This window comes from Dipodomys ordii, unplaced genomic scaffold (genome assembly GCF_000151885.1).
Source record: "Dipodomys ordii isolate 6190 unplaced genomic scaffold, Dord_2.0 Scaffold158, whole genome shotgun sequence".
NCBI lineage: Eukaryota > Metazoa > Chordata > Mammalia > Rodentia > Heteromyidae > Dipodomys > Dipodomys ordii.
This window is the reverse complement of record NW_012267374.1, coordinates 2341563-2358529: the sequence shown is the minus strand read 5'-3', so window position 1 is coordinate 2358529 and position 16967 is coordinate 2341563. Positions and strand designations below refer to the sequence as shown.

The window sequence follows — 16967 nt, the reverse complement described above, 5'->3', positions numbered from 1 at the left end:
CACTTCTGGTGTTCTGGTGGTTTACTGGAGAGAAAGTCTCACAGACTTTCCTGCCTGGGCTGGCTCTGAACTATGATCCTCAGATCTCAGCCTCCTGAGTAACTAGGATTACAGGTGTGAGCCACTGAAGCCCAGCAATCATTTTTCTAAGCATTACCATTTGAACTATGCTTTACATCTTCTAAAGGCTTCATAAACATTACTCAGTAAATCAACTGAGTAAATTTACTCAGATAAACACTGTAGGCAATTCTGCTTGCTAGCAGAATATATAGCACAGGCAGAGTGATTAATTCATTCAAGGTCACAGAATCACCTCTGATAAAAACTAGTTTTGATGAGATGCAAAAGGCTAATTATATCAGTTTAAGAGAATGGGAGAGAGAAAGAGCATTTTCCAATTTTGGTTCACTGCAACTGGCATTCTGCTTTAAAAGAAATTAAAAAGAAAATACCAAATTCAAAGGTTTAAAAGCCACTTTATAACATTAAAGAAAAGGGCAAAAAGGTGTTTAAATAGTTCACACTAGTGCCACAGAAGAACACTAAAGGGCATTTAACTAACTTGATTGAGAAATGATTATATCACTATAGCTCAAAAAAGAACTTTGACAATATATTAAAAGGTTTATACTTTCTATCATTTGCACCCACCCCCCGCCCCACAAACCAACAACAAAACAGCTTCCTTGTGAAACAGAAACATAGGATCATCACAAAAAACAATCATCCTGCAGGGCAAAGAAATGTTCTGCTTCTTCATGCAGAGAGCCCATCATTTCTCATTAGTACTAATTATATAAAAGTCAGGTTAAGAGGAATAGAAAAATTGGGCTAATTCAAAGATCTTTTGAATAAATCCTCATGTTCCAAACAGACAATTCCATTACAAGACAGCTTTGAAAAATATTTAAAACCTAGGATTACAAATGTATTAATGTTAATGAAGACCAGAAATTAAGAAAATAAAATGTCACTAAAAGCAATCTATTCAGAGATCTTTTTAAAAGACTAACACAACAAAGCAAATATATCTATAGCTATCTATATATGTATGACTTGTAACTATGAAAACCGAAGAATGTGTAGCTTCCTTTAAACCTTAATTTCTGATATCAGATGCCACTTGACAACCTCACAAATGGAGGTTAACTGCAAAGTGGTGGTACCTTAGCATTTAAGAGCTCGCTACATTTTTTTTAAATTGCTTTTACTACTCTATTGTAGCTACCTATCTATTGATCTGCTTGAATCACTCACTTGATCACAATTTATGTTGATAAGAACCAGAAATATATTTGTCATCAGATCATTAGCTCAAATGAAACACTGAAGAAAATATTTTTCCATGAAGAGAGTAAGTCATGCAATAATAAAGAATTATATGATATCAGGCCTCAGTGAAAAGATGCTAAGGTGAATGGGTCTCAAACCTATTCACCCAGAAGACAATCTGGATAAAAAATTAAAACCAAATAAACAGAAATTAGGATAATTCCATTCAGCTAAAGTAATTCCTTCAGCTATCAATGAACTTCAGGGTTTGAGTTTCCACAGCAAACTTAGAAGGTCACTTGGGATAAGTGGACTAAATGCCATTGCTTCCTTCATTTTTCTGCACTTGTGCTGAGATGACTAGGGTCAGGGTTAAGACAGTGTGGCTGAGTCCACAGCAGCTCTTTCTCCCGGCTCATTTTATAATTGTGGGTGTGTTCTTAACATGGTCTATTTGCCCAAATACCATTTCCTCTTGCTATTAACTCTCAAACAATGGATCTAGGGTGGAAAATGTGGAAAGTACTGCTCTATAAACTTGAAAAAAAATATTGGTGTTTCTGGCTTTGGTTTCCTTATTTGAAAGAAAATGATAGACCCGAAGATGAATCATCAGCTAATAAGGACAGGGAGCAAAGCAAATTCTCCTAGGTACAACGAAGTTTTCGTTGTTCCCAAGCCAAGAAAAAAATGCTATTACTATCAGAGTACAGTATGCTTTGGGTTCAGCTGATCCATCATGTTTCTGTAAACTGAGGACTCTGCTTTATATCAATGCTTGAAACTTTATCATGTAAGGGCTGGGGGCACTGGCTCATGCCTATAATCACAACTACTTGGGGGGTAAAAATTGGGATGATCGTGGTTTGAGGTAAGGACAACCCTAGCAAAAAACTAAGTAAGACTATCTCAAATAAGGTGGTAGGTAATCCAAGTTATGCCAGAAGTATAGGTAGAAGGATCATGGGCCAAGGGTAGCCTCAGGCAAAAAAACAAGATGTTACATTACTCAAAATAACTAAAGCAATAAAGGGCTGGCGATGTGGTTCAAGCAGAATGCCAGCCTAGTAAGCAAAACAAACAGAAGCATTTATCACTTATGCAAGGTTCTATGAATTTTAGAAGTCTGAAAGATTCTGGGCATATGTTTAATTCGTACATAGGGATTCTAGTAACAACATTTTCCTCTTTGAAGTCTTTCAAGCTGATAAGGAAAGGTAATGTATTTACCTAGCTCCCTATTGGGTTACCATCCTTTTTTTATTACTATTTATTCCCATGTGATTTTTGTCTTAAATAGTTCCTCACATAACAATTCAAGACTGATGAACAATGACTTACTTCCTATCTTATACAAACATATGCTCTCCATGGTGCAAGAACTCAGTAAGGAAAGGTTCTAGAAGACAAACAAATCAATACACTGTGATACATATCACAATACACACGTGCATATTCCCCCATAGTAATGTACATTATGTACATTTTATGGATATGAAATTCTTTTCTACTCATGTATTTCCCAATATGATTACAAATTCCTCATAAACAATTATTGTTTTGAGACAGGATCTCCCTATATTGTCTAGGCTGACCTCAAACTTCTGGTCTCAAGGGATCACTTATCTCAGCCTCCTGAGTAGCTGGACTACATGTATGTGCTACTATGCCATGCCTGGCTCCTCATAAATACTTTTTAATGAATATGAAATAGTTTATCAAAAAACAGTTGATGGTACAATCAGACCCACATGGGGATTTTGTTTCCATCTGGGCATGGTTGCACATGAGTATATTCTAGCACTTGGGAGGCTGAAGCAGGAGATCAGCCTGGGCTATATGCAAGAAAATAAAAATTGAAGTGAAATAACAAAATAAAAAGTAAATTAATACCAAGCCAAACAAAAAAAAAAAACAACCAAAACAAAAACCCCAACAAGCCTTCTTGGTTTCATACATAGCTAAACTGATTTCAGGTAAGTCATATAATCGCTAGGATAAGGAGGTGAAATCTGAGTATCTGTCCTCCTGAGATGCTAGGATTAAGGAATGGTGCCCAGCTGGAACAAACATTCTTTTTTTTTTTTCTTTTTTTGTGCCTGTCCTGGGGCTTGAATTCAGGTGATGTCCCTGAGTTTTTATGCTCAAGGCTAGTACTCTACCTTCTAAGCCACACAGCTCCACTCCAGCTTTTTGATGATTAACTGGAGATAAGAGTCTCACATACTTTACTATTTGGAGTGGCACTGAACCGTGATCCTCAGATTTTTGCTTCCTGAGTAGCTAGGATTACAGGTGTGAACCCCTGGTGCCCACCTGGAATGTGCATTCTTGATCAGTGATTAATAACTCACAACTGACAGGCCAAAGAAGTTCAGAAAGAAAGAAACAAGTTCCTCCTTGACAAAGAATCTATGAATTTGGGAACAGCAACTGGAGAAAGAAGATAATCATTAATCATGAAATTAAAACCAAAAACTTTGTAAGAATTAACTGAATATTTAAGACACAGATGTTTACTTGAATAGAAAACAAGTTCCAGAAATATTGCAGTTCAAATTTATAAATTCACAGACACAGTTTATTAGGATTAAGAAAATAATAAAATACTGCCTTTTAGTGGCAATGGAATTTCCTTGGAAAATTATTTTTCCAGAGAACATCAAATTAATTTGCACCTAACTGTGCATCATTTATATCTGCATTATTAAGTTTCTGGACTCAACATGCTTTTAGTGTGAATCTGCCTCCTACTATGTCCATCTGTTCTTTTCTTGTGGGCCCAGAGAAAACTAGAATTTTTAAAAAAAATCTAGTTTCTAAAATTCTTTATTGTATGTTCATGTAAACATTTATATAATATAGTATGTAGTACCTAGCTCACATCTATTTGATTTATCTCTTTAACTAGGTGGTCATTATTTTAATTATTTTAATGACTAAGAAGTCACAATATATAGCTGGATGTGATGGTGACTTCCTATCTGTAAGCCCAGTATTTGGGAGTTTGAGACAGAAAGATTACGATTTGAGGTCAGCTTGGACTATATAGTGAGACACTGTCTCAAACAACCAAACTAAAATAAACCAACAGCAATAAAATAGAAAGAAAAGCCAAGAATATAAATGATTCTAACTTCCTAAGGTGTATTTGCTAGGGATAAGTGCTCTTTGATGTTTAGTAACACTAAGATATTCATTTATGTATTAGTTAAGTAATTTCTGAATTATCCAATGCTAATGTGCATAGAGGCAGATTAGAAGGAAGAAAGTATGTAGGCCACTGTCTCCTCATGTTGCTTCTAATCAAGTAATGACCACCTTCAATGACAATTCATGTTTCTCTATTCTCTGAAAATTGAATAGGGGCCAGTAGTAAGCAGTTTCTTGGCTACAATGTTAAGCTGATTAGATTCAAATAATCTGTATCTACATTCTCCTCATACAGTGTCAATATTTAAACAACCATAGGTTTTTCTTTTTTATTTTTTTTAATTTAATTTTCTTTTTTATTTTTTAATTTTACTTTTTGGGTCCGGTAGAGGTGCCTGAACTGTGGACCTGGGCGCTGTCCCTCAACTCTTCACCTCAAGGCTAACGCTCTACCACTTGAGCCACAGCACCACTTCCAGCTTTTTTCTTTTTGCTTATGTGGTGCTGAGGAATCGAATCCAGGACCTCATGCATGCAAGGCAAGCACTCTACCACTGAGCCACCTTCCCAGCCCCAACCATAGGTTTTTTAAAAAAACTATTAATTCCAAAAACAAGATAGTACCATTAAAGAAATGTATGGTTGTTACCTTAAAAACACCATAAGCTACAAGCATAAATTCAAGATATATATACATCTTCCTAGACACAATATGACTACTTATGAAACTTTTTGGCAGGCAAAGTCTGGAGGAAGGTGTTATTTACAGGCAGTCTTGGAGCACACAAAAAAGGAAATATAAAATGAAGAAGTACCTCAGCAACTGCAAGGCAGATCCATACTCTTCTGAATCCCATATGTTCTTTTCTAAACACGCACAGTACAACTCTCTGATCTGCAAGTGAACAACATAAGAACCAAAAATCATACACTAAGTTTATACACAAGACACACAAAATAAAAACCGTAGTCTTTAAATGACAACAGACATCATGGTATTTATAACAAAAGTGAGTATAAAAATATAACTTGCAAAAAAGTAAAATGACTAGCTGATATTGCAAGTCATTTTGCGATAGGAAAATGATAAGGGAAAAAATGCTTGTTGAAGGTTCAATGGCAGAGATTACCTCATAAACAACTCATTCTAAAATTCTTGAATATGTTCTCCAAAATTCTGACTTAAGAACCTGAGAATTAGAATTCCTTTCATCTGTTCTTCAGATGGCTGTTGAGTTTAGGGTAAAACACAAAGATCAGCTAAGCAGTTTTGCTAGGAGCAGAAAGTAATGTGTTTTATTCAATGCAAGGTTAACCATTAAGCATTGTCAAACAGATTCCATTTTCTAGTTCACTCCAAGTGAAGAACTAGTTCTCTCTATATATAGGTGGAACAGAAGCGTTAAACAAGGAAGGCTTACACCCTGTAGTATAAATACAATGCAGGAGAAAGAATTCCACTGGGATGCATATGACTGTTTCTAGAAGAAACAAATCATGTTCCAATTACCAGTAATTTGTACAGCTGGAATGGATTGTGTTCTGATTTATAAGATCTGGATCCACTTTAAATTCTGATGCCTGAAAGCTAGAGGAAACAAAACAAGAAGAGCACCATTTTGTAGATTTCAAATGAGTAGGCCTTATTTACCTGTCGACCCAGTGGATACTTGGGAAGAGAAGAGGTAAAATTATGAAGGCATCTCAGAACCAGAAAGTAATTCAAATGGTAAACATGCAAATTTTCTAGTAATGATTGAGTTTCCACCTAAAAAGAAAAAAAAATCACAGAATCATGATTAATATTTGAGGCAAAAGATTAATATTTGAGATAAAGGTAAAATCTATTTCATATGGGTATACATATATATCCACACATATATATATATGCATACATCAAAACTCATACTAATCTCCTGGTAAGTTTTAGCATCACCACAGTATTAGTCACCCAAACTACAAGTGTTTAACAGAGCTCATTATTATACACCTGCCGGTAACCATCACCTGGTGTATACTTTAGGAGGAATGGTCCACTGTCCTCTACCTCACAGGTATTAGAAGTGTATGGTCATCATCAGAAAGCATAGTATCAATGTTAACAGTGGCTGAAGGTCTGCTTATGATATATGATTTCTGCAAGTACTGCTCAATTGTATGTAGAGGGGAAGAAGAAAACTAAGAAATATTGTTGTTGAGTCTGGTAAACCCTTGTCTCTTGGTGAGTCTCTCCAATACAGGTTTTTACTCAATTTAATAACTGAGAAATGAAAAGTGAAGGGAAATCGGAGACAGGCTTTATAATTCAGGACCCAGAAAGTACAATATTTGGGGTATGGCTGATACTTCTGCTTCTGGGCCACCATGAAGTGAGCAACTCTCTGCTCTTCCACACGCTTCCTACCATGTTCTGCCTCACAACTGGGAGCAACAATAGAGCCAAGGGACCATGGATTAAAACTGCTGAAACTCCCTGAAGAAAGATGACTATGATGACTATGCAGTGTGTGGAGATGTGTGCTAAAGCATATCACAATGGAAATGGTCAGAAGGTGTGGGAAATAACACGAAGTTCACTTTCCTGTGGACAGAGAAAGCACATACTGTGACAGTTCTGGCTATTAATTTAATTGGTGCTTCCTTTGTCCCGCCCCTCCCCCTACTTATACCAGGGTTTGAACTCAGAGCCTCATGCTTGCTTGCTGGACTGGTACTCTACAACTTGAGCTATGCATCTAGCCCAATTTCTTGTTGACTATTTTGGAGATGGAATCTCTGAGACTTTTCTGCCAAGGTTGGCTCTGAACTTTCATCTTGTGGTCTCAGCCTCCTGAATAATTAGGATTACAGGTGCTTGGCAGACTTCTCCAAATTTTAATGTAATAGTCTCATGGCTTATAAGGAAAGCAAACAGGAGTGGTAAAAATGAATTTAATAGTTGTGCTTAAAGCAATAATTAACACTAGAATGATGCAAGTCTACTGTGCCAGCAATTATATTCTTTTCTGTCGTATTGCTTGAAACATTGATACTATCAAATCAAAGAAGGAAAAAAAAAGGTTTGGGAAGATGTTCCAAATTCCAAGAATTATTCCTGAGGCACAAAGACTTAATTTGCAGAAGCATGTTAACTTTTGACATCTCACTTGTGAACAACCATGACAATGACTGGCACATTTTACCAGGAGAAGGAAATAATCACATCATCCCCACAAAATGCAGTTTGAACTAACACCAAATGAATCTTTCTCTTTTTAGAAAATGTCTACATGAAGCAACGGCTGAGTAGATGTGGGGTGTTTGAATCATTAATACTTGTAGACTATACCCTATACCTCACTTGCTCATTTTGTACTTCTTAAAAATGAATATGACTGCTGGTCACTGGTGGCTCATACCTGTAATCCTAGTTACTCAGGAGGCTGAGTTCTGAGGATCACAATTTGAAGCCAACCTGGGCAGAAAAAGTCCCCAAAAGACTCATACCCTCCAATAAACTATTCAAAAAAGCCAGAAGTGGAGCTGTGGCTCAAGTGGTAGAGGCCCAGGAACAGTGCCCAGGCCCTGAGTTCAAGCCCCAGACTGGCAAAAACCAACCAACCAAACAAAAAAAACATGATTCAGAAGCAAGGTCATCTACTAGATCTTATATAAGTAGACTGAGATATCACCTATTTTTTCCAGATTCTTAACATTGTAAATATTCTTACTCATTGTTTTGACAAATACTTGGCAAATATTTTACTTTCTAACCATATATTTTGCAAACATAACTAAGATACAAATGATTACTTTATTAGTAGAGCTTAATAAATTTAGAAAAAAATAATAGGAATATTTAAAAAGTAAAAAATATAACTTCAAACATGTAATAATTTTTCTCTTAAAATTTTTTTTTGCTAGGCACCAGTGGCTCACACCTGTAATCTTAGCTACTCAGGAGGCTGAGATCTGAGGATCGCAGTTCAAAGCCAGCCCAGGCAGGAAACTCTGTGAGACTCTTCTCTCCAATAAGCCACCAAAAAACCAGAAGTGACACTGTGACTCAAGTGGTAGAGCACTATTGAGCTCTTCAGCTCAAGGACAGCACTTAGGCGCAGAGTTCAAGCTCCACAACTGACAAAACAACAACAACCCCCCCAAAAAAAACCTTTTCAGGGTGCAGGTAGCTTATGTCTGTAATCCTGGCTACTCAGGAGGTTAAAATCTGAGGACCTCAGTTTAAAGCCAGCTGGGGCAGGAATGTCCATGAGACTCTCTACTCCAATTAATCACAAAAAAAGATAAATATAAACTTTTTATATTGAATCCTTTTCCTGTGTCTCCTGAAAAAATTTACCTTTTTCATTAAAAATATAGTAAAACTCACTTTATACTACTAAGAAAGGCCAAGTTTACTATCTTGCTTTATGCTTTCTTATCTGTTATTTTATTTAATTCTCTCATAGATCTAGAAGCCAGTACCTTTTGACAACCAAAATAAGGTTCAGAGTGGCTCAGTAAGCTTTCCTGCCAGTAAAACCAAGTCTACTTGACTCAAACCGATACTCTTGTCATTATTTCCATACAAATAATGTAATCTTTAATGTATTTAATAGCATGAAATTGCATACTTAAAAGTAGTTGAAAATGAAAATTTTGTTGTGTTACATTCTAGCAGAATTAAAAATCTGGCAAAGGAAAGAATCTTAAAGCATATTTCAAATTTAAACAAAGAAGTTTAAACTTTTATTAGAGAAGTACTATTTACTTCACCCATTTACAAAAGGAAGAAACCTATAGAAAGACTAAGCTTATCTTGTAAGTTAACTAGAAAAGTTTTTTGGGGGGAGGAGGAAGGATAGAGTAGAAGTAGGGGGAACATTTTCTAGACCCTTCTGAAATAGTTTAAAGATAATTTAAAAACCCTATATCCTATTCAATTGTTTCTATAATTACTTATTTCTGTAACATTTTCTTATAAAGAATTATGATCTGTATCATGATCTTTAAATATGTTTTCTTCATTGAAAAGTCAAATGAAGGACTTTAAGTACTGGGCTCTGTCTTTCAGTAATATCTTGCAGATGCCCACTACTTTTAGTAGTTAACCACTAGAAAATGATACCTTATGTATCAATATATGAACTAAACCAGCTACTTTCTTCTAAACTCTTAACTCACCCAGAAATCAACACTTTGGTCAACAACGTATATGTCATTTCCTGAGAGTACAAAGCTCCTATTATTTGAGTTAATTGGTAATTAGAACTAATCTAGTTTCCTCTCATAGCATAAGTAGTCATAACTAAGAGTACTTTAATTATACTCTTACTATAAATTATCACACAAAGATTAAGACATTTAAACTATCTAAGATGTATTTATAAATGGGATGAAAAATATTCTGGAGGAAAAGGAATTATAATTGAATAACAATTATACTTCATGCTACTTGTACTTCTGTGTGAAATAGAGCTAAGTACTGCTAGGTGATACAACACACTAAAATACTTTTACAGAACATTTGAAAAGCTCATTTCTAATTTCTTAGGCATTAATAAAGAACCTCAGGATCCTTCTGGCCAGTTTGCACTAACTCTCCAGAACTACTTTACAAAGTATATAAGATTGTAATATCGAGCTGGATAGGAAAGCCAGATCTTCCATTTACCCTATGACACTTTAGACAGGAAAGATACTTCATCACAAAGGTATTTTATTTATTTTTTTTGGGGGGGGGGTCTGGTCGTGGGGCCTGAAGTCTGGGCCTGGGCGCTGTCCCTCAGCTCTTCAGCTCAAGGCTAGCACTCTACCACTTGAGCCACAGCGCCACTTCCGGCTTTTTCTTTCTGCTTATGTGGTGCTGAGAATTGAACCCAGGGCTTCATGCATGCAAGGCAAGCACTCTACCACTGAGCCACCTTCCCAGGCCCCACAAAGGTATTTTAAAACCTATGTCTATGTGGTATCTATGTTTCACGATGAGACATTAAAAACTACCTACAAACTGGAGAAAGCTGCTACTATTACACCATCTCCCCAGACCTTTACATATAAGGTATATAAGAAAAAAATTTTCACTATTTAAAAGTCTTCCCGGTATTTCAATGCTGAGTGCTTTCTTCTGTGTGCATGTATGTGCCAGTAGTGGGAACTGAATTCAGGACTTGCATTCTCCTTTGGCTTTTGTGCTCAAAGTTGGCATTCTACCATTTGAACTACACTGCCACTTCCAGCTTTGTGTTGGTTAACTGGAGATAAGAGTCTCATAGACTTTTCTGCTCAGACTGGCTCCAAACTGGCTTCACACCAAAGTTCTGAGTCTTTGAGGAGCTATACATGAGCTGGTAGAGATGTGAGCCATCAGTGTCTTGTTTTCATACATGCTTTCTACCTTAATTTAGTAAGTAGTCTACAAGTAACATATTTTGTGTAAGGTTAGAAAATTTTTGTACTCCTTCATTATTTCTCCTTGTGTAAGTCTCAAGAAAATATGCCCTTAAACGACAAAATATCCTGAAATATTACAAAGATAAAAATAGAGATGAAAATGCAACAAGACAAAGTACAGTATAATAAATCAATGCTCATAAATCATGGAAGAAATCTAAAAAAGATACAAACATCATGCTATTTCCTTATCAAATTAATTCCTTTTGTAATAGTTAAAAGGTATTCTGTTCCTGGCTTTTGGAAAATACATTTGGACAGAAAGTTGTAGTAAGACAACTAGCAGACTCATCTGTTATAGATCAGCTAATCTTAAAAGATTGAGTAAATGTACATATAACCTTTCTGAGATTTCCTCTACTGAAATAATCTGCATTGGGGTCTAAAGACTTCCCAAACAGCATTCAAAAGATTACAGAAATGATTCAATGATTACTGGACCTAATCTAGAAGTGACTTTATACTGTGACCAAGTGTGATCCTAAAAAAAGAAATAATACTAAATAGAAGTCATTCTAAGATGTTTTAAGATTTTAGAATGTAGGTAAATTCATATTTAAAAATATGCTGAGAATATGCTCTCTAGGATCTAACATTCTTTTATTCAAAATATGGAAACAGTATGTCACAAAACACACGCTCAAGCACCAGGCTTACTTATAAGCTCATCTTATGTTTTCTAATAGCTTTTTTTCTTAAACAGGTTTAAGTTAGGGTATAACAATACATGAGACATTACATGCTTCAAAATGCCTACCAGCAAAAGACTCATTAAATAAAATGAAGGTACATTCATTGAACAGGAAACTAGGCCACACTTTTGGTACTATTGTAGAATGGCATCCAAGAATAAATGTAAAATAAAACAAGGTACAGAATGGTGTTATATTATATTTATCTTCTTTCAGAAGAGGGAAGCCCTCAAATATATACAATTACTGGTAAATATGGAGAGTAATTCTAGAATGTTACATAAGAAACTGGAAATACTGGCTATCAAGAAGGGAAACAAGAGCTGGAAGATAAAGGTAATTCAATTTGTTTTTTTTAATTACCATCTAATTCATGTCCACATACAATTCATTTACTCAAGAGGGGGAAAAAAGTTGCTTTTGTTAATCCTAAGGTTATACGGCTCAGTCCTAACTTTTTAGCCTCATCACTTTCCTGGCACTCACATTATCAATATATTAACAATGAATATTCAAATAAAATCAGCACCTACTTGGCAGTAGGTGCCGAGCTACCTGGCTTCTACATGCTTTTATTTATTACAGCCTTTAAATGACCACTAAGATAAGATTATCTACACATTTCAAATGTGCTATGCGAAAAGATATTTAGAAAGTCAAATACAAATATATTTGGAAAACAGCCCCTAAGAGAAATTATTTTTTCTTGATAAGTAAAGTTTTGGCTTTAAGAGTTGAGTTTTTGTGTCATCATTAATATTTGCATTCCTAATTGGCCATCAAGATTCAATATTCACTGTGTAAATATTAGGATATGTGATTATATAAATTTAACAATGAATGTCTGTGTACACTCTTTTTCATGAAAGAACGAAGAGGAGATTGAAACCAAAACACATTTACATTCTTACCTTCAAAATTCTCTCACTGGTCAAAAGTGCAACTTGCTTTTCTGAAGCTTGCTTTTCCACATACCTAGAATTTTTTATATCCGGTACCAAAAAAGAGAAAATTAAACATTCTACATGATTGGGTAGCACAGTGGGAAAAAGTTACTTAAAATTCTTACTTGGTGGCCACATTTTTACATTTCTTCTCAAAAATAAATTTAAGGTGGTAGTCATGGTTTAATGACAATTTTTAATTAAATCACCTACACTTAATAGTCTGATAATAAAACAATAAACACTAGAAATATAAATTCTGTTTCTAAAAAGTTACTCTGGGGAACTTGTGAACCATATCACTTTGTAAAAAATACTTTTCTTGCTGGGTGCCTGTAATTCTAACTACTCAGAAGGCTGAGATCTGACGATCATGGTTTGAAGCCAACTCAGGACTTATCTCCAGTAGAGCTGTGTAGTTCAAGTGGTAAACTAAATATGAACAAAAAAAGCTCAGGGACAAAGCCCCAGGCCTCGAGGTCAAGTCCCAGGACTGGGACCAAAAAAATAAAAATATTACTTTTTTTTTGCCAGGTGCCAGTGGCTAACGCCTATAATCCTAGCTACTCAAGAGGCTGCAATCCAAGGATTATGGTTTGAAACCAGGTTGGGCAGGAAAGTCCATGAGATTCTTATCTCCAATTAATCACAGAAAAAGCTGGAAGTAGTGCTGTGGCTCATGTGGTAGAGTGCTGGCATTGAGGAACAGTGCCTAGGCCCAGAGTTCAAACCCCAGAACCAGCAAATATAAATACACAAATAAATATTTTTTCTTTAAGCCAAATCTTCCAATTCAACAAAGGAATCCCATCATTAAAAACCATCATTTTATACTGCTCTAATTAAAACAAAACTATTATTCTATTCCTTACTCCAAACTAACTAGATTAAAAATCCTCTATTTTGTCTCAGTCTCTGGTATAAATTAAAAATGTACTTCTCTTTTTACCTCCTAAATGATGGAAGACGTCGAATGTCTTCACATTGATTAACTGATAAAAAATTTATTCTTTTCTTGGCTTCAGGGAGACTGCAGCACAGAACACTTAGGGGCTGGGAATAAAAATGCTCTAATAGAGAAAGCTGAAAGAAATGTGAAAGTGAGATATACATTAATTTGTGTCATATATATGTAATAAATCTTTTGTCCTCTATCTGCTTAATCTTAAGGTTTCTTTTGAGAGCTAATATATTTATGGCACTGATATCACAGTGTCATAATAATAATGCAGCCAACATATAAAGAGCTATATATTCCTAGTATTTTTAAGGCCACAGTTTTATGGACAAGGTTAGAAAAATGGTAATCTCAGAAAATACAAGCTAAACAAAAACTAATAAAAATGGGTAGGTTACCTGAAGAAGCAATTCCGATGATTGTAAATGTAGTATGGATGGGACTGGGGTATATATGATCTAAAGATCTGATACCCCACTATTTATAAAAAAGATACCAATCCAAAGCCTCACTTGAGGCAGAAGAATCAGAAGCTCAAGACCCTGTAAAGACCCTGTTTCTGATCCCACATTCCTAAAAAGAAGATAGTATTATACCTAGCTGAATGCAATGGCTCATTCCAGTAATCTTGGATACTTGGGAGGCAGAAATTAGGACACGATGGTTCACGGTATAACCAGGCAAAAATGTTCATGAGACATTTCAAGTCTGTTTGCCTCTTATTTCTTTTCTACATTAGTTCTTTAACAGAGCTCCTTTCCTTTACTGTTTGTTGTTTTGCTTGTAATTACTCTTTCATTTTGACCTGGATGGTTCCTATTCATTAGGATATACTTGTATTCTCTAATAAAGTTCTAAGATGTTTCTTTTGTAGCTCTGTATAACTTTTTTTAAAAATTTAAATTTTATTGTAAAGGTGATGTACTACAAAGGGGTTAGTTACATGTCAGATAATGAGTATATTTCCACCCCCTCTCTCATTTTCTCCCACTTTTTTCCCTGAACACCTCAACACCTTCCCCCTTCCATCCCTCCCCCCTTTCCAGGTTGTAGTTCACTGGTTCACCCTTTGTCCCACTGTTTCTGTGATTCCCCATCCCCTCCCCAAATCAGATAAACCTATATAAAACAGAGGATACAGAAATCAAAAGCAATTGACAAAAAGGGAATAAAGCACAGGAAAAAAGAAAAAGAATTAACTGCAAACAGTACAATAAAAAAATACTCTTTCCATTTCTTGTAGTTCATTTTGATAAGCATCATTTTATATGGTCATATGCACATAGTTATTTAGCCATTGTGATACTCTCCAAACTTATTTTTTTCTTTCTTTCTTTTTTTTTTTTTTTTGTTGATTATGGGACCTGAACTCTGGGCCTGGGCGCTGTCCCACAGTTCTTCAGCTCAAGGCTAGCACTCTACTACTAGAGCCACAACGCCACTTCTGGCTTTTTTTTACTTGTGTGGTGCTGAGGAATTGAACCCAGGGCCTCATGCATGCGAGGTAAGCACTCTACCATTGAGCCACCTTCCCAGGCCTCTCTCCTAACTCTTAATGTGCATTTCTTCTTCTTCCTTGTTTGCTATACAGTGAGCAATTTGAAGGCGATTTCTTTTTACTTTCTATATCAAGGGCTCAGCATAGTGCTTGCTTTGATGTTAGTTCTTGATAAATATTTATGAGTAGCAGATGAGAAAATGAATTAGAAGAAATTTAGGAGATTATTGTATCTCAATATCACTTAATCTCATACATTCCTAGGGCAAATAGGGTTTTCAAGGTTTAAAACATTCTTTAAAAAGTCAGTGTTGGAGCTGAGCACTGGTGGCTCACACTTGTAATCCTAGCTACTTAGGAGGTTGAGATCTGAGGATTGTGGTTCAAAGCCAGCTCAGGCAGGAAAGTCGGTAAGACACTTACCTCCAATAAACAACTAGAAAACTAGAAGTGGAGCTGTGGCTCAAGTGGTAGAGTGCTAGCGTTGAGCTGAAGAGCTAAGGGACAGCGCCTAGGCCCAGAGTTCAGGCCCTACAACTGACCAAAAAATAAATAAATTATATATAAATAAATAACTAAAATAAAAGATAATGTAGTATTTGCCAAAATAAGAAATGCACATTCACTTCTAAACCACGAAAGAATGTGGTTTTTTAAAGTTAGAGCAAATATTATGAAGCCTAATTTAAGAATTAGCTCTTAGCAATTCATGAAACCTTAATGACAATGCATTAATATATAAGATTAAACGTAAATGAATTCACATGTATGCAAACTGACATTTAACTACTATTTTTGTATGATGCAGGAACTAAAAATGTGTTCAGATCTTTAAAGCATAATGAAAGAAGCAGCAGGGGGCTGGGAAGGTGGCTCAGTGATTGAGTACTTTGCCTTGCATACCTGAGGCCCATGTATCGGTTGATTTGTCAGTACCACACAAGCAGAAAAAGCCAGAAGGGGCGCTGTGACTCAAGTGGTAGAGCACTAGCTTTGAACTGAAGAGCTAAGGGACAGTTCAGGCCCCATGCCCGACAAAAAAAAAAAAAAAGCATAATGACAGTGTGTACTCTCTGGCCCATTATGAAAGAAGTTTGCTTTACATAGGACATTTCTTAGGTAAAAAGTCCTGGTAAGTTTTCATCAAAACACTCTTTTCTCCTGACATTCCATAGGTTGGTATGAAAAGAACTTTTTCCATTATTGATAATTAATGCATTTTCTATATTTGGCTGCATGGCAACAAAGGAATGATGGTAGAACTTAGAAAAAAAAACCTGAATGTACTTATTCTATATTTTGCCACTAAATATGTTTTAATTATCACATAGTCTGAAAGAACTTAGAAAAAAAACCTGAACGTACTTATTCTATATTTTGCCACTAAATATGTTTTAATTATCACATAGTCTGAAATAACATACAAACTATTTGAACCAGCTTGTGAATTTTCAAACTCTTACCTGAAGTCCTTTTATAAAATTTTGAATTGAGAAATCATGATACAAAAAGATGTTGGTCAGAACCTGTAACACTTTTTCACTTATTTTAAAAGGAAACTGAGTTGTAAGAAGGAGCTGAAAGAGATTAAGAGAAAGGAGAAAAACATACCACTTATTTTTGAGTTTTCATAAATATGAAATATAAACAATGAGACAATGATACAATGACATGATAACTAGGAAAACAAAGGTGAATATACTTTTTAGGTGATGTATCAACCAAAAATTTAACTTAATTTGTGATGACCTCACCCCCTCCCCCCAAAAAAAGTGAAATTGGAAACAGAGCATGGGCTGGGAAGGTGGCTCAGTGGTAGAGTGCTTGCTTGCCTTCCATGCATGAAGCCCTGGGTTTGATTCTTCAGCACCACATAAACAGAAAAGCTGAGGGACAGTGCCCAGGCCCAGAGTTCAGACACCATGACAGACAAGAGAAAGAAAGAAAGAAAGAAAGAAAGAAAGAAAGAAAGAAAGAAAGAAAGAAAGAAAGAAAGAAAGAAAGAAAGAAAGAAA

General features: G+C 35.5%; 1 protein-coding gene across 1 annotated transcript in view; it reads right to left on the bottom strand.

The window, feature by feature from the left end:
* Window positions 1–16967, bottom strand: part of Orc3 (origin recognition complex, subunit 3) — a 48848-nt gene that overhangs the window by 12833 nt on the left and 19048 nt on the right. The window contains exons 9-13 of the mRNA XM_013032848.1: window positions 16416–16529; window positions 13446–13579; window positions 12464–12527; window positions 6080–6196; window positions 5244–5323 (exon numbers count right to left, since the gene is read on the bottom strand). Coding sequence (XP_012888302.1) covers window positions 5244–5323; window positions 6080–6196; window positions 12464–12527; window positions 13446–13579; window positions 16416–16529 — 509 coding nt within the window. The remainder of the gene's footprint in view (window positions 1–5243; window positions 5324–6079; window positions 6197–12463; window positions 12528–13445; window positions 13580–16415; window positions 16530–16967) is intronic.